At 38.0% G+C, this 18,428-nt stretch overlaps 1 protein-coding gene and 1 long non-coding RNA gene across 3 annotated transcripts in view; one reads left to right on the forward strand and one right to left on the reverse strand.

Annotated features, from left to right (window-relative positions):
* Nucleotides 1–15,971, forward strand: part of LOC139951479 (uncharacterized) — a 110,982-nt gene extending 95,011 nt beyond the window's left edge. The window contains exons 105-117 of one of the 2 annotated variants that reach the window (XR_011787780.1): nt 112–291; nt 1,570–1,689; nt 2,178–2,372; nt 3,003–3,167; nt 4,087–4,250; nt 4,907–5,069; nt 5,773–5,989; nt 6,966–7,187; nt 7,729–8,117; nt 9,876–10,088; nt 10,475–10,632; nt 11,787–14,148; nt 14,697–15,971. Coding sequence is in view for 1 of the 2 variants with exons in the window: in XM_071950391.1 (XP_071806492.1) it covers nt 112–291; nt 1,570–1,689; nt 2,178–2,372; nt 3,003–3,167; nt 4,087–4,250; nt 4,907–5,069; nt 5,773–5,989; nt 6,966–7,187; nt 7,729–8,117; nt 9,876–10,088; nt 10,475–10,632; nt 11,787–12,102 (2,502 nt within the window). In the remaining variant the exon portion in view is untranslated. Of the gene's footprint in view, nt 1–111; nt 292–1,569; nt 1,690–2,177; nt 2,373–3,002; nt 3,168–4,086; nt 4,251–4,906; nt 5,070–5,772; nt 5,990–6,965; nt 7,188–7,728; nt 8,118–9,875; nt 10,089–10,474; nt 10,633–11,786 lie in introns of both variants that reach the window. The other variant, XM_071950391.1, reaches the window with a different exon arrangement.
* Nucleotides 15,972–15,979: 8 nt separating this feature from the next.
* LOC139951480 (uncharacterized) lies at nt 15,980–18,106 on the reverse strand. Its single transcript, XR_011787781.1, has 3 exons — nt 17,466–18,106; nt 16,566–16,678; nt 15,980–16,113 (listed from the first exon to the last, which is right to left on the reverse strand). It is a non-coding gene; the product is annotated as an uncharacterized lncRNA (long non-coding RNA).
* Nucleotides 18,107–18,428: the final 322 nt, after the last annotated feature.

Here is an 18,428-nt window from a genome sequence, read left to right on the forward strand (position 1 = left end):
TGTTTCCCCAGTATTTTCAGAATGGTGCTTAGTGCTCCAACCACCACAGGGACTATTATTATTAATATTTTATAATTTTATTTAAAACCTCCTTCTCCATTCAAAAACCAGATGGACAAACTTTCTCAGAGCATGGACGTAGAGAAGGACCAACAGAAGGCCACCTTGGCGGAGAGGATCGCAGAGAAACGCAAACACCACCAAGAGCGCGTCAAACAGAAACACAACGTTGAGATGACGCAGGAGATGCTTGCCCAGAAGGTGGAGAGAGACGAGCTGAGTAACAAGCAGGTAAGTTGAAAAGGGTTTCTTGTAAGGTGTCGTGGCCGAGCGGATAAGAGCACCAAACTCTAGCTCTGGTGCTTCTGTTCAGCAGAGTGTCGGTTCGAATCCCGGTCGTGAAAATTGTGTCCCTGAGCAAGACACTGAACTATAATTGCTTCTCTCCACCCAGTGATAAATGGGTACCTGTGAGGGCAGAGATGGTTCTTGTGATTGGTTTAGCCAAGTAGCACATATTAATGTTGCACAGGCTGCATACTCCCCACCAGGGAGCAAAGTGCTTTGAGACGCCCTCCGGGTGTGAAAAGCGCTATATAAAAACTGGTTACTATTATTATTCTTATTAAAGCCATTGGACACTTTCGGTAAACAGTATTGTCCAAAGGCCCACACTACGTTTATCACAACTTATATATAAAATAACAAACCTGTGAAAATTTAGGCTCAATCGGTCATCGGAGTCGGGAGAAAATAACGGGAAAACCCACCCTTGTTTCTGCACGTTTCGCCGTGTCATGACATGTGTTTAAAAATAAACTTGTAATTCTCGATATCGAGAATTGATATTGTTTTAATGTTTTCTCAAAAAGTAAAGCATTTCATGGAATATTATTTCAAGAGAAGTCTTTCACCATTACCTTCTGTAAACCCTGTAAATTATTTGTAAATCTGTGAAATTTTTTCTGTAACGAAAGTGTCCAATGGCTAGAATTAGTGTTTAGAAGGTTGCTTGGGGAGTAAGCAGGGCCCAATTTCATAAAGCCTGTAAGCACAAAAACTTTGGTTACCAGCCAAATGTACATTTAGTTTACATTGCTGTGACTGGTGTCCCAGTCAATTGTCGCTTAGCAGTATTTTCTGCTTAACAGGGCCCAGGTAGGTTAAGAAGGTTGCTTGGGAATCCCTGATGACATACCTGGGATTTTTCAGGATTTTTTTGTGTATTCTGCAATTTTTAAAGGCTGAAATTTTGTGGATGAAGCTAATGATAGATAAGGAAATAGGGTTACATGGTTTAGAGGTTTAAAGCATCGAATCAAAGTTCTTGTGGTTAAAGTCATCTGAGTGAAGGTTCAAATCCCGGTCATGGCACTTGTGTCATTGAGCAAGATGTTTTACTACAATTGCTTCTCTTCACCCAGGGGTACAAATGGGTACCTTTGCGAGTGGGTTGATATTGTGCTTGAAAAAGCTCTTTTGCTGTTTTCTCAACAAGTACTTTAAGTACTGTACACAGCTGAAAATTTCACAGTTGGATTTTATTGTGTTTTTCTTGATAATTTTCAGTTGAAGGGAGCTGAGAGACCAGCCCTAGTCCAGTCGTTGGAAGGAGAGGAAGTTGGGAAGGCTGAAAACATCATCTACCGAGTGCTCCGACAGAGACACATGAAAGAACAAGTGCAACAGGTGAGATTTCTTTCTCTGTCCCTCTCACAAAAAGGCTGAAAGTTATCAAGGGCTGAGGCAGTGATTTTTACGCACTTGCACAGGATTGGCCAATGAACAACTTCTTTTTGACCTCTAGATGAGGGCGCCCTTCTGAAATGATGTCATGTGCATAAGGTTAATGGCGTTTCAAAATTAAATAAGGAACTCATACAAAATATAAAAGTGAGGGGGAACAACTCACAAACAGAACTGTGATTTATCAAGATTTTTCCTGAAATATGAAAGATTTTCCAGTGAAACTGCCATCACAGAGATAAGAGGCTGGTCCTTTCTTCTAACCAAACTTCCAGGTTCTATTCCAAATCAATTTTGAGATTCTGGTAACCTCTTGGCAGAGGTAACATCGAATCGATGTGGTATACTGGCTGTTATCTAAACTAATTTCAAAGATGTTCATCGTCGTTTCTTACAAACTATAATCAATCTTTCTGAAACCTTTCTCCTAGGAGGAGCAAATGGATCGTGAGAAGGAAGCCGCTATCATTCAGGCTCAAGCCAAGATGGCTGAGCTGTGCCAGAATGACCGAGACTCCCTTATGGAGGCTCAACAGAAGGAGTTCTTGGAACTCATCGCCAACTCCGGCTCGCTGTCGGCCGCTAATTTAGCGGAGAAGAAGGAGAAGCTTCAACAGCAACACCAGGTACGCTGTGTTTAGTTAAGAAGCTTGAAGTAAATCTTGATCAGCCTTGCCATTCTTGATTTCTTTCTCAAGAACCCTTGAATATTATGTTACACTCTCAAAAAGCACCATTCCTGGGGTGGATTTCACAAAGAGTTAGGACTAGTCCTAACTGAGGACTACTTCTAGATACTAAAAACTTATGGCTAGTCCTAAGTTAGGACGAGTAACTCGAGTTAGACTAGTCTTAACTCTTTGTGAAATCCACCCCTGAGGCCTAAAGGAGACAGATCATTGGAGGATAGCTGTTCTTTGTGCGAAAAAATGTGCCTTTGACCTCAGCTTAACTGGTAGTGTTATGCAAGGGGGTCTAGCACCTAGTAAACCATATGGTGCTATGTAAAAAGGAGTAGATATCATAATTAAAAAACCTAGTCCCACATACCTTGCAGGAAATACTGTACATGTATGTTTCAGCGCTTTGAGACGCCCTTCGGGTGCACAATGCTGTGCACCATTTTCACAATTTTGGGAGCAAATTCCAAATCCAAATTGACTCCCAAAATGGAAACAGTATGTGCGTTGCGCATTGTGCTAGAGGTCTGTACTGAAATTAATATTGTCTCTTTTGTTTCTTTATTTAATTTTTAGAAACAACTGGCCGAATTCGACAAGATCAAAGACCAGAGGATGGAGCAAGCCAGCAAGGACTGCCTGCCTGGCATCGAGGTCAAACAAGCCCACGCCAGACTGGCAATGAGAGAGCGTCAACTCAAGGAACTCGCTGAGGCCATGAGGGACCTGTCTCCTGAGGAGGTAGGCACTGGTCCTGGGATCCCCGGGATCCCTTGGGTGAAGTTTGGAAGGATGTGAAGAGGGGGTCGCTTGGCCCCACTGGTCTTGATTCAGACCACTGGGTTTGGTGTTGAGCTTGTACCAATTCTCGTTCATGCAATCACAAGGTTGTAGGCTTAAATCTTACCAAGCTAACAGTTAATTTCACAATGAATAAATATTGTTGTGAGTTACTGACTCACAATTTCTTGATTTATGCAATTCATAATCATTGACATTAAACCAATAATTCTTCGAAGAGATTGTCTGTTGCCAGTTTGTTTTTATACCCTCCTGTGGGAGTTAACCCAGTTCCCTTTAAGGGAAGATCATCTTAAAACAAACAGTGCCTTCATCAAGACACTTGGCTTTCATACTGTTTCATGATTCAATTTGTCAGACATATTTGGTGTTTTTTTATGATTCAAAGTTGCTTTCTGAACATAACACCGAGTTCCCTCGATGAGAAGATCACCTTAAAGGGTCTATGTAACTTTTGTAGAACAAAAAACACAATGTCCACAGATTTACACTAAACTTACACAGTTTGAAGATAATGATAGTAGAAAGCTTCCCTGAAAATATTGTGTGCTGAGGTGCTGTAGTTTTTGGGAAATGAGTAAAACAATGTCATGAAAATAATTTTTGTCTCATGAGACGAAAATTATTTTAATCATTTACAAATGTATTTTCATGAAATTGTTTTACTCATTCTCAAAAACTACAGCACCTCAGTAAGTAATATTTGAAGGGAAGCTTTCCACTATCATTATCTTCAAACCCTGTAAGTTTAATGTAAATCTATGGACATTTTGAAAAGGTACCCAAATCCTTTAACAATTTAAAAAATATCATACTGATGGAGTTTTTCTTTTTCGCTGTTTCTTCTCGTCGTGATCAGGCTCTCGTTCATCAATACACCGAGGCTGCCGACAAGGCTGCCCTAGACGCCCAGAGGTTCAGAGAGAGCAAGATGAGTCAGATGACGTCCGAGATCGAACGCATCAAAGCTGAGAAACGGAAACGAGATGATGAGAGGAGGCGTAAGATGGCACAAGAACTTGAGTAAGAAGCTTTTAAAACATGTTTTAAGGGCTGAATTAATATAAAGTTACCTTGTTTGTGTTTATTTTGTTTCGTTCACGCATGCAATAGCAGTTGACTTTGTTCCTGTTGGGGGCTGGACGGCGCAATTTTATATTAAAAAAATTCAGGAATTAAACTTTTGCCCAGCAGTTCTCTTAGTCTTTTCTTCGACTTCACAAAGTTATCTTTTCAGTAACTCTTCATTTTAGGTATTCAGCCGTCTTTTTCACAAAGAGTTAGGACTCGTCTTATCTCCAGTTAGGACGAGTAACTCGTCCTAACTTAGGATTAATCTTAAGGTCTGCATACTACAGTGCAGGGTTTGGACTCATCCTAAATCCGAAGATTAGTCTTAAGTTAGGAAGAGTTTTGTGAAATCGACGGCAGGAAAACTCTTAACAGTTATATTCTACCAGATTTCTTTTGGATGTTTTTCTGGCTCTATTTTTCTGTAATAATTGCTTCTTATATAGCATACATATCAGAGAAGCTAGTTTAAGGCACTTTACAACATACTTATCCCTTAGACCATTCCTAATTCCTCTCAACTTCCTTGGAAATATTTGGCCTCAAGCTCCAAAACCTTATTTGGAAAGGATATTTATTTTGCTTTCTCTTGACCACAAATTCAACAGTGCTTTGGAGTCAGAGCTTGAGATTGATCGAGTCCGTGACGAGCAAAGACAGCAAGAACGTGACGGGCAACGCATGAAGACGATCGAGGAGCAGAAACAAGAGAAAGAACGACGTCTTGAGCAAGAGATGAAACAGCTTGATGGAAACAAAGATGCTCAGGAGGTAAGTGCGAGAGAATGATGAAACTATTGGCAGAAACTGAAGAAGTGCGAGTCTTTAAGACCTTTTCACACGGTGCAATATCTTCAGGCAACTTGGAGGCAACCAACTGCACTGCTTGCACAGAAAAATGATTTCAAACTGAAATGCCTATTTTTGGCTGATTGGGCTTATTTGTTATTGTTATCTTTTCTATATACTTGTGCCTTCTGGTTTTTTCTATTTTTGTTGTTGACAATGTATATAAAATTACTATCTCGTTTATCTTCCTATTGGTAATTTCTGTTTGATTTTTTACATATTTGATGTTTGCATTTGCAATTAAGTTTTTTAATTGCGATACATGTTCTATTTGTTAAACCATTTTTGAGTTGAATTGAATTGAACTCTGATACAAAACATCTGCAATTTTCTTTTCCAGAAATATAGCACAGACTTTCATTTTCATTCTGATTGTTTAACTCTTGAGTCACGTTTAAAATTTGGGTCTCCCTCGTAAAAACTTCTGGCCAAACACAGCAAGAATATGAAATATGTTAACTTAAGAGTGGGTTTTGGCAGTCATAACCAATAACTGTTTCGGTTGAACTACCCATTGGTTAATCACAGGCCAACGATCCAAACAGTTATTGTGTACAACCGCCAAAACCATCCCTTAATATTCAACTCTTGGGTCACTTATTAAAATTTCTTCCCTCCCTCGTAGAAACTTTTGGCCGAACACAGGGAGAACATGAAACGGTTTGAGGACGCTCAGCTCCAGGAACAGCAGAGGAACAAGGAGAAGACGAAGGCTCGTCTTGACGCAAGACGCAAGAAGAAGGAAGACCTTGAGAAGGAGAGGATCAAGGCGGATATTAACACCCAAGCTGAAGTGGATGATCGTAGGACGCAAGACCATCTTAATAATGTCCAGAGGCAGGGTGAGGATGTCATTTCAAATCTCTGATCTTTCCACTGGTATCTTGAACCAGGCTTGTGACTAACTTTACCTAGTAATGTTTAAAATTTGCTTTATTGAAGTTAATAAGTGCTTGACTGTCGTAATAAATAATTTGTTCAAATTATAGACTAATACCCAAAAACGATTCAAAATAAAGACATTTCACTCATGAGCAGTCCTTTTCAAATTGATTGTGATATCTGTCATATATTCTAATTTAAGGTTGTTCCTACCTGTTCTGGTCCCTTTCTTCCCCTTTTTAAGTTGATTGCAATGTGTCTTTATCTGATGTTCTATTTTTCTCTTTTTTATAACCAATTTGAATGTATATCTGTTAAGTGCATTTTCTTGCATTTTTGTTTTTGTCCACTTGATTGTGTTTGGTCTGGGGTGGATTTCACAAAGAGAAGACTAGTTTCCACTTAATTGTGTTTGGTCTGGGGTGGATTTCACAAAGAGAAGACTAGTTTCCACTTGATTGTGTTTGGTCTGGGGTGGATTTCACAAAGAGAAGACTAGTTTCCACTTGATTGTGTTTGGTCTGGGGTGGATTTCACAAAGAGAAGACTAGTTTTATCTCGAGTGAGGACGAGTTACTCATCCTAACTTAGGACTAGCCATACGTTTTTAGTATCTCCTAGGCCTAGTCCTAAGTTAGAGTAGTCCCAACTCTTTGTGAAATCGACCCCTGGTTTTTATATCTTTTTATATCGTGCCTTAGTTCCATTTGTTAGTTTATGTATCTTTGTATAGTGCAATACAACGTATCGGTTGCTGTAGGCCTACTGTAATTTCCTTCACGTTTTCATCTGTATAAAATAAACCATCAAACGATGATAACAATAACAATTGGAGCGCTTAGCAACATTCCGAAAGCACTGAGAGAACATCTAGAAAAAATAGAGATCAAATAAGAGTCACATAAATTAAACTTCTTTGTTTTTTCTTGATAACAGGTGCTTCTGATCTGAACCAGACGATTAACTCCACCACAGCGCCGGATGCTCCCGGTGACTGGGCCCAACGTGAGCAGGACGCAGTGGATCGATCCAAGCTACCACCAGGAATGGATGAGTCCATCTTTAATGCTCTACTCGCTTCACCGCTCTACAAGGACCTCCAAGATATTGAGGATATTGTTAATAGTACGGATGCGCTCAAGCGACCAGGGGTCAAAGGTGAGGGTCTTTAGATATGTCTTGTTTACTATCATATCCGATTACTGATTTGACTGTTGCTGTGGGTGTTTACATAGCTAGCAAAGAAAAGTTGGTGGTTGCCCTGTAAAGGGAAGAATGGTGATCGCACGTTTAAACTATTTTAAAGGGATTTTGTTCACTTCAAAAACATTACTATTATGAAATGTACCGTTCAAAAAAGTGTCATGTTGTTTGGGTGTCTGTCGACTCCGAGTGTCTCATCGGGGTTTTAAGTCTGCTGCCACCTAGTGTTCCCTGTATAAGTTTTTTTGTAGTTTTCAGGGCCCAATTTCATAAAGCTGTTCAGCAGAAAATACTGCTTGACAAATTTCTTTGCTGAGCTGAAATCGAGTGGGCACCAGTCACAATAATGTAAACTCAATGTAATTTGGCTGGTTACCAGTTTCTGTTAAGCAATTCTTTTCTGTGCGTAGCAAGTATTTGTGCTTTATGAAATTGAGCCCTGCTTGGAAGTTCAATCTTGAGGTAGTTTGACTTTACTTTCATTCTGAATCTTCAGGAGCTGTATCCGATGCCTTCATCGACATCAAGGATGCCCAGTGGCTCCTAGCTCATGACATAATCCCCCTAGACATCAACAGCATCACCCCGAGCCAGTTCGTCATCTATCGCTTTGGTGTCTTCATCGTTCGTCTCCTGAAGGAGACCATCGGCACGCCCAACGTCACCCTCTTACTCGCCTCCAGCCTACCGCAGAACGACTACGACCGCAACATGTACCGACGCTCGTTCTTCTACCAGCGTGCGATGAATATCTTGTTTATTCGTCGTGAGAGGTTGGAGTCCGTTGGAGAGTTTGTGATGCTCATCATGCACTGCTTGGCTCATATTAAGACTGGGGAGTTGAAGGACGATGCTGATCCGCTCTTCTTAAGAGCATTCTATAAGGTAAAACTTGTTTTTGGTTTTTGTTTGTTTACCCTTACACCAATGTTTAGAAATACTATATTCCCAGTACTTTCTCGAGTTCTTTAAACAAAAATCACAGGCATTTTACTCAAATGGGAATTGCTTCACAATTTTGCAATAGATGTCTTGCCCCGAGAGGTAGCTAGAGGTACATGTAAAGCAAGAAAGGTTTCCAGTTGATGTCACACAGTGAAGAAGCTATGCACGCAAATCAATCATTTTTTGAACACACAACTGTGCTTGACTTTACCAGCTTTATGTGGGTCATTTGCAAGCCTTATTCTATAGAACACTACTGGCTTATTATGTAACTTTGCTTTTGTCTCGATTCTGCTGTTTGATCTTGATCTTGATATTTTTACTGCACAAATCACCTGTGATGTGGCTGTTGACGTGCAGTCCCACATGCATCACTAAATTTTGCATTTTTCTAGCATGATCATGATCATTTTTGCTTTTCGCTGTTTTTAATTTTGTCATTCTTTCTTGGGCATTATCAGTTAATTTATCTCAATACAGGTAAATTTTGCTTTCTCTTTTTCCTCCTAAACCAATTTTTATGTCACCATTTTGTAATTGTGTTGTTTTTATCTTCTTTTTAAAATTTATATTCTCTGTATATTTAACTTTCCTTTCTTTCAAGTACAGTTGATTGTCATTACAGTTTTTTTCTGCCTTTTTGATGTGTGCTCTTGGCCTCTACAGTGTATTATTTTACCTTTTGTATTTTTATGTGCTTGATATAAACGCATCCTGTCACTGCCTTTTGTTATGTGCAGGACTGCATACTCCGGGTATATGTGTAACTGTGCATTTTGTTGTACATTTTGTCGCCCATAGTTATTTGTATTTGTTGTTGCATTGGTCAATTTTAAGATGTTTAGATTCTGTGTATTTCTGTTCATTTTGTACTTTCTTTGTTTATTAAAGTCACCTGGAAATAGAATTGTTTTTTCTTTCAAACATAAGAGTACATGCTTACGAACAATAAAACAATTTATTTAGTAATTGTTTGTCACGATTTATATGTTTAAAAAATATATAAAGTTGCTTGGGGGCTGACTCCGCCTACCCCTTTTGTGACGTCAATCGGGGCAGACTTTGCCTGCAATGCGTATAGTAAACACACGTGCAAAGTACATGTACGTCCAAGTCGTGAGTTGGTACATTTCAAAAAGTGTTTTTCTGCATTCAGCAGCAATACACCTGGTCGGCATTGCCGGAAAAAAACAAATTTTTTTTTGTTTGAAACGTACAAACTCACGACTTGGTCCGTACATGTACTTTGCAATTGTGTTTACTCTACGCATTACAGGCAAAGTCTGCCTTGATTGACGTCACGAACAGCGCCCTCTCGGGTCGGGGTCTACTCTTAAATTTGTAAATAACATAAGAACTGATTTTTTAAAACCTTAGTTAACTGTTTATTCACATTCCACTCATCAAAACACATATATTAGTGACAAAAGCTTTATTTAAAAAAAATACCACTTCCAGGTGACTGTAAGTTGTTTTCTTACTTTCTTCTTTTATCGTGTTTATAACTATGTATATTTATTTATCTTATTGTTCATTTTGCTTTGTTTTTGTCGGATAATAAAAATAATAATAATTATATAAGCTCATTGCAAGTTACATTATTTAATTCAGCTAGTTTACTAAAGTATATTTTTAAGTGACTTTTGAAATTGTGTTTTGGTTTTGAATTTTATTTGAATTGTCTACATTGATCCACAGGCTATGAAGGTTATCTGCCAGGACATGTTCTTTGCTCGTTCTCGCTCATCACCCCTCTCCGTCGCTCTGATCGGTAGCACGCCCTCTAGTGGCAAGACCGCGCTGGAGCACGCTTTCAAGTACAGCAAGACTGACATGGACAAGACGGGGGTGGTCGGTGAGCTGGTAAACGTGAAGGTTAAGGTACCAGTCGAGCAGGACTTCAACGAAGAGGTGAGAGCTTCAATTTAAATGGAAAAGACATTTTTTGATGAACCGGAGGATTACTCAGTGGTTTGAACAGTAAACTCAGTGTGTTATTAGAAGAATTCTTTATTCCAACTGGCAGTTATTTGTTTTGTTTGGTTACTAATTGCTTATAATTATGTACATTTGTGTCGTTGGTTGTCTGATAGCTTATTATTGTTACGTTAATATTTTTATTTATTTACTGATTGTTGTTTACAGTTCTTGTTTGTTATTGTTTTTGATTTTAAGAAAATAGAAATAAGCTATTGCAAACTGCTTACCAACCAAAAAGACCTATGGTATAAGTGCAAAAAGTATTAACAGCAGGCCATTAACTATTTTTTGTTTTTATTTATGTTTCTCTTATTCAGACAATCAAAGAACGCCTTGAAAACGCCCAGGACAAGCATGACAACTCTCGCTTGCGCGAATTTCTGCAGAGCCGTGGGGGCGCTATAACCACCAAGGACTTTGTTGCATCTCGCTTGAGAGAGCTGCGAGGAATGACGACCGCTGAAGAGAAACCAACGTAAGTTTGATTTTGCTGGGCTTCATAGAAGCTGAGATTCTAAGCAGGGTAGAAAGATGCTTAGCAAGATGCTTTGCTACTTAGCAAGATGGTCAACAAGATGCTTAGCTGCATAGTAAGATGTGTAGCTGCGTAGCAAGATCCTTAGCTGTGTAGCAAGATGCTAAGCTGTTAAGTAAGAAGCTTAGCTGTTTGAGAAAATGTTAAAATGCTAAACCATATTCTTAGCTGCGAAGCAAGTTGTTAAGCTGCTTAGCAAGATTCTAAATTGCTTGACAACATGCTTAGCTGCGTAGCAAGATTCTAAGCTGCTTAACTAGATGTTTTGCTGCTTAGCAGGTGCCGTTTTGCTAAGCTGCTAAGCCAGACATAAATGGAATCGTTTTTTTTCCTTTTTTTTCTTCTTGTTCGTTGGTGCTTTTAAAGACACTGATAATGTGTTCTTAAAAGATACCAATCTATTTCATTGTGCAGCCATTGTTTATTTAAAAATTAATTTGTGCTCACTAAACTATTATTGATGTCATTGTTTATTGGTGTTTTCTATTGTTATCACTTTGCTATTTTTGTTGTATTGTTCTTTATTGCTGTTACTGTTTCATTCTTTATTCTCATTGTCTTTTGATATTCATTGTTACTTTTATTGGATGTATTGAAATGTGTATTAATAATGTTCTCTCAAAATGATTGTTATATATAGTTGTACCCACAAGTTTACTACTAAAGTTATTGTTATATATGTTAGTTTTTTATTTGTTCATGTTTAATATCAAATGCTTACTAAGAAAATCCTAAGTGAAAGCCATTCCCTTTCCCATTTCTGTAACCATCAATACTTTAAGTCATCTTCTTATTTTTGCTTGGATAAATTTTAATGTTTCATAACTTCACAGGGATCCTGCCCCTCATGTAGTTATTGTTATTGATTGTTATAATTATTATTCAAGGTGTAGTTCTATAGGCTTATAGTATCTTAAATGCTGGCTAAGAAAAGCCAAAATAAGTTGAACTGTAAAAGCCAAGGTAATCTTCTTTTGTTGTTTGGACAAATTGTAAAAGTTCTAGTATTTTATTATTTAACAGGGATCCTAAAGTAAGTCTCTCTGTTTCGATTCGACAAATTGTAAAAGTCTTTATGTTTTATAATTCCACAGCGATCCTGCCCCTCGTGCCCCGAAGCCGATACTGTCCGGTCAGGTTGACTTCTTGACCGCCCAGATCCGTGCCAGGGAGGGGCAGCTGGACAACCTGAACGCTCAGCTTGGTCAGGCTCTAGCAGAGAAGCAAACCATCCAAGAAGGTCTGGCCCAGCCGGACGAAAGCGTCGGTGAGGGCGTTGAGGTCTTGAAGGGTCAGCTCAGATCACTGGGGTTGAAGACGGAGAACTTGATGAAGAAGATCGCCCAAGTTGAGGAGGAAGTCGCCAAGAAACGAAAAGATCGTCAGAATATCCAACAAAATAAGAAGTAAAAAACAGAAGAGGAAATTAAAAAAATAAGATCTTCAAGAAATCCAAGTCTTCAAGATCTCAGACAGCCAGCAGAACAAGAAAGAATAAAAACAGATGAAGAAAAGTTTTGAAAATCAACGATAAAATGTAATCATTTAAACAGAGCAAGAAATCAAAATGAAACTAATTTTACTCAGATGATGTCAAGAACAAATCAACAATGTTTGAACTAAAATGTTTACGAAAGTGTGTTTTTAAGTAAATCAGACAATTAGAGAACATAGATTGTTGATTTAAAAAAATCTCTCGTTTGTGAATATTTTTGTTTTTTAATTTTATGTAGTATTTTTGTACACAGAAGTTTTTAGTGGAGATTGTAGTATTTATGTAGATGTAATTCTTAAAAAAAGAATTCTTAAAAATGTTTGAAAAGACTACGGACATTTTGGTCTCTTAGTTTGACTTTAAGACCTGTGTTGAAAGCAGATAAGTAAGATCCAGAATCCGAAAGGGGCCAGGAATTTCCACTCAATATAAGAAGTTAGTTTAAATTTGAATGTGTGCACTGTCAATCAGTTTTTATGTATATTTCTGTTACTACTTAAATTTCAATTTTCACTTTATTTCTTCATTTTTTAAAAGATTTCTTTTATTAGAGCACTTCTGCACATTTGAGATAGTTAATTTAAGTTTCTCATGACGTTTTGATTATTTCAATTAGATTTTTTTCGATTGATAGTCATTTTGCAATATCCATTGTCGAACAATAGAAACATGGGCGCGTGTTTACGCGCCCCAACAACTCTCGGCCAATATTATGATTCTTTCTGAGATGTCGGTGAAGGGGACTGTTGTTTGATTTTGATCAAGAAATTTCGTCTGAACAGCATCTTTATGTATATTTTTAGCTTGAAGCAATTTTTAGCAGTTTTCGAAAATTTGCTTTTAATAATTGCCTACTTTAATTCCGTCAAATCATTTTCCGTCCTCGGTAATTTTTGTCAATCAAATTCATCTAATCAATCTACTTCAATTTTATCAAATAATGTCCGTCCTCAATTAATTTTTGTTAAATTTTAACAAAAATTGGGTTTTCATAATATTAGCAATTTTGTTCAGTATTTGAAATTTACTTTAAATGTGGCTTACTTCAATTCCATCCAATCATTTTCCGTCCTCGGTTATTTTTTTATACAAGAATTTCCATTTTTGCCCCAGATAAAGTATTCTTCCAATCAAATCTAATACATTTTACTCCGTCCATCGAAATGTTATTTTTTTTTAATGATATTTTAGTATAATTACTGTGGATAGCACCTGAGTGTACATAATATAGAAGAATATTTGATATTAACTAATAGTATTTTGTAGAATTTTTTTGATATTTTGGTATTTCCTTAGATACCTTTATAATGATCACAATTGAACAAAAGAAATATTCCCCAACAAAAATGATTGCAATTGTTGAAGTCCTATGCAAAATGACAGAGTACTTAAAGGTGGACTATAACAGATTATTGATATAGCCAATATTACTATTTTTGTACGAGAAATGTAAAATAAGGACTGATATTTTAGTAGTATTCAATAAAACCTTTACCTTCATGCAAAAAAAACACAAATTCGCGCGGCGTACTCCGACCCAGAAAACTCAGTTTCGGCAAAAGCCGGTGACCCACGAACCATTCATACACAGTGTGTGACGTCACACCACGTACCGAAGCTCTGTACACAGTGTGTCAGGTCGATCGTGTGCGTGCATTTTACACGTACATTGAATGTGGAATAACATCGGACACTATAGGCTGCATTTTTTTGACACAAAAAACAGCGAAACTGTCCGATGGCAGCGGGTCTTGGGAAAACCACAGTATAGATGAGGAAAAGGCATTTCAGGGAGGCACTTCAGAGGAAAGTGAGGGCTCTAGCGATAAGGGGAGCTCACCGGACGAGAGAGAAGCCGAAGACGTGTTATGAGTACATGTAGTTAACCAGCCCGGAGACGATGATCGTCAGGCCGAAGACGATGAGCCAAACCCTGATGATCGACGGCTAAAGACAGAATGGTAAGGCCACAAAACGTTTCATGAATTATACTGAATGATGCTTCGTTTGATCAGTTTATTTCTGCTCCCAAAAATAGTTGAAGGCTATCCTTGACTAAATTAAAACATGAACGAACATGATGGACAAGGTTTATTGTTTACCTCCATTCACGTTATAATACATGTATGTGAACAACACATGCACTGACTTAGGCAGTAGAAATGTGAGGGGAGGGGTAATTTTTGTCTTGCGTTTTATACTTTGTTGGCAAAATTCATACATTATCAATTTAAACTGATATTGTAGATAACCTATGTTGTTGTTTTTCTCCACCAAGTAACTGCGTGGTGGTTAACACATGTGCATCTACACAAATATCTCATGTACATGTATGTAACTGCTACTTTGGATTATGATTGCCTTCTGGCATGGGTATAGTTTTAAAGCAATTCAGGTACACACATGCAATATTAACACTTCACCATGCAACCCACAAATCTGTTGTTAATAATTTTGTATGAATTCTTTTGTTAATAATTTTGTATGAATTCTTTGTTTTGTTTTACAGAAAACACTGCAATGATGATTATCAGCAAGTGGTGAGCTTAGGACTATCTTGTCCGTTCAACCGCTGCCACTGACATCATGTTTGATGGCAGCAACACGAAGGACGTTTCCAAACCCTCGTGTACAGTACAGTGAAGGATTTTCGTATCCACCAACGGGTTAGGCAGCTTTGCTTTGGTTTATTTGTCTTCAGTCGTAACAATTTTCCAAGTTATAATGATCCAGAGGGAGTGAGAAATAATTTGATAAGCCATAATAATTTACGTATAAATGTACATGTATATTATTTCATTTTGTTCCCTTCAGATGGGTGGGTGGTTCAAATTGATTAATTTAATTTGAACCACCCACCCCTCTGAAAGACACAAAATGTAAATTACTATGACTTATAAAATTAGGTGTGTGGTTCAAATTGATTAATTTAGCACTTATGTGCAATAAACTTGTCCCCTGTTGTCAACAATACACTATGATTAACATGGTAACAACATTCAACTTGGTTAGCAGAAATATAAAAACAAAACCAAAAAACAGAAGCCATGTACACCTCCATAATAACGACAACACTAAAACTGTATGTATTTGCAAACGACAATAGTTTATTTTTGAGTTTAAAATATCAAAATTGAAAAAAGGTTGCCTAGTGATAGCGAAATCATCTGAACATTCCATCATCAAAAAAAGTTAACTATACAACCCTGTCAACGCCCCTCCCCCCCAAAAAAAGAAAACCTAAGCCATGTTATGTACCTAGTTAGCTGTGGTTCTCTTTGTAAATTGTAAATTAAGTTGTACATTAAAAGAATATAATAAAATCATTGTGTACAGACCATGTCATTCTGTTTTTAAACAAAGTTGATTGTACTACCCTGGTTACCCCCCCCAAAAAAAAAAAAATATATATAAAAAATAAAATAAAAACCCACATCAATGTGTACAAGCTAGGGCCCAATTTCATGGATCTGCTTACTGTAAACAAAGAATCGACACTTGCGGAAGCAGGAAATTCTGTGCTTACGTCAAGCGTGTTTCACAGGTTACCAGCAAATTTTGCCTTTTGCGGGTCATGGGTGCATACTTGGTTTATACCAGGCATTCTACGCTTACAAAGTATTAAGCGCAGAAATTTAGCCTTTGGACGTAAGCAGAGAACCGTGATCATAGCGCACATTTTGGTGGTGAACAGATCCATGAAATTGGGCACAGGTCATTCTTTCTTCAAACAAAGTTGAACCCACTACCTTTGAACCCCCACCCCCCCCCCCCCCCCCAAAAAAAGCTGTTGCATCCTTTTCCAGTTGGTGAAGGTTGATGTCACTGACACGGGGGTTACACATCAGCTGCGGATGGAGTTGTTTTCATGTCTTGTCACCCTGCTGACAATGAACAAGTGCATTGTGCATGCATTCTATGCGTATCTGTTTAATGAAAAATAAAAAACAAAACCAAATAAACGTTATGTGGGATTTCTTGAAAATTTACAAGGCAGAAATACAATCTCGGAAGGTTTGACGTAACACCATGTACTGACAATCTCTCTTTGAGTTGGCGTAGTTTTAAAAAGAACCTTACAGGAGTTAACGCAAAACCAGTACAAAAGGAGTCCACATGCAACAAAACCAAGGGGGCAGGTTTTCTTTATGTCAGATAGAAAACATGACCTCCAACCACCCCCCTCCCCCAGATCTACACCTAGTACAAAACTGTTCAGGTACAGATCGGGTGGGGGGGGGGGTTCTTGCAATTCAACACCCCATCCCCTCCCCCCCCCCCTCCACCGTGAACAGTTTTCAAAGGGGCAGCTGAAAAACTAAAAATGAAGAAATCATCTGATCCTCTGAAAATTTGCATGCATAGGCCTACTACTTACCTAAAGTGCTATTGAGAATCTTAGGTCTCCATTTCTTCTTCTGGCTAGCATGTCTCTGTACTGCATTGTCTTCGTCCTGCATTCTCATTGTAGTGTAGAGCTGCGAGTTATTTCTGTACAAAAAAATATAAAAACAAAAAATAAATAAATAAATAAAAAAACTAGTGCTGAAAAAGAACTGGCCTTATTTTACAAATGCAAATATAGTAAACACTCCATAATTAACCGTGCCAAGCCAATAAACACAGCTATAGGAAAACTTCATACTAAACTTCTCTGGAATTGGTAATTCCTGAATTAGGAGGGAAAAATTCTGAATGACCATGGATGGGCAATTATATGGATGGGAGTTAGAACATATTTTTGAGCTGTGCCTTAAAAAAAAAGCAAACAATTCTTAGGCAGCTTTGGCAAAAACAATGTCCAGCAATCCAGTATCGACCAATATAAATACATGTCCAGCAATCCAGTATAGACCAATATAAATACATGTCCAGCAATCCAGTATAGACCAATATAAATACATGTCAGCGAGGCCAATAAACTGTTAACTGTAACAATCAACTTTTTAAATGGATTAATATAGTGTTCACACATGGTTGAGCATGAACATGCCAGAAAGTGTAAACCAGGGCATAAACATGCCTAAAGCTCTTGGGTGGCTACATGGATTCATCACTCAACAGAGTCAATACACGTAGCTATTTTATGGTAGTCGGGTCAGATTCAGAGCATGACATCGTGTCATTTGACAACAAGATGATTGTTCCTTGCATGAAAAGGGTAGAGATTGTTTACTTTTTTTCTTATTACAATTACATGTACATGTATTGGGCCTGAATTAATAATGGAGATAGTTTCTCAGTAGTAGATTTGTAAAAATTATTAACAAGTACTTACCAGGCTTTTCTCCCTCTCTTTTCTGTAATGCCACTTGATTCTTTTGCTGTTCCACGGCCACTTGCGACCAGGGCCACGGCAGAGGGACCCCGCCGACGTCGTAGCATGCACAAGCAGCACTGGCTGGGGCCTGGTTGTAGAAGATCCCCCTGAATTCTCTCAGTGCTTAGAGGTTTAAATTTCGGAATCGATCCAGGCTTCTTACACAAACTTTGAAACTTCTAGTGTATCCACAAACAACCAAATAGTCGGCAGTATTTATAGCTGATACATTAGAAACAAAAAGCTTCGTAGCACACACGCACGCCTATAGTGTGGATGAAAACGCATACACAACACACGGAGTAACATGGCGTAATCTTTGTTTACTCTCGTTGCTTCATGGGTATGACATCACCATTTTTTGACCGCGTTCATGACGTCCGCTGGTTTACAAATCCGCTTGGATTTCAGTGTTGGTTTAATAGCCGGGAACCAGTCCAGGGCGGGAAATTTCAAAATCGAAGAATCGAGGTCAATTTTTTTCGGTCAAATTGTAGCAAAATTATTTGGAGAAAAACATGACCACAACAATGAATTGATAGCTGAACACAACATAAACAAGTTCTGATAGTGATTTTAATGTAGGAGTACCATTATAGTCCATCTTTAAAGGAAGTTAAAGAATTGGTATAAGAAACAAAAATCGTGAAGATCACAGATTTACATAAAACTTACACGGTCTAATGATACTGATAGTTGAAAACATCCCTTGAAACATTTATGTCTGAAATGTCATATTTGATGAGAAATAAATAATTTAACTTCGCGTTTGGAGTTTATCGCTCAGTGAGCGTTTTATTCATTTTTATTTTGGCATCGATACAATGCAAAATGTGTTATCGGTTTTTCACTATTCTCTCGTGACCCAGATGGCCGATCGATCTCAAACTTCTACAGGTTTGTCAGTTTATGTATATGGTG

The sequence above is a fragment of the Asterias amurensis genome, chromosome 19 (assembly GCF_032118995.1).
Source record: "Asterias amurensis chromosome 19, ASM3211899v1".
NCBI lineage: Eukaryota > Metazoa > Echinodermata > Asteroidea > Forcipulatida > Asteriidae > Asterias > Asterias amurensis.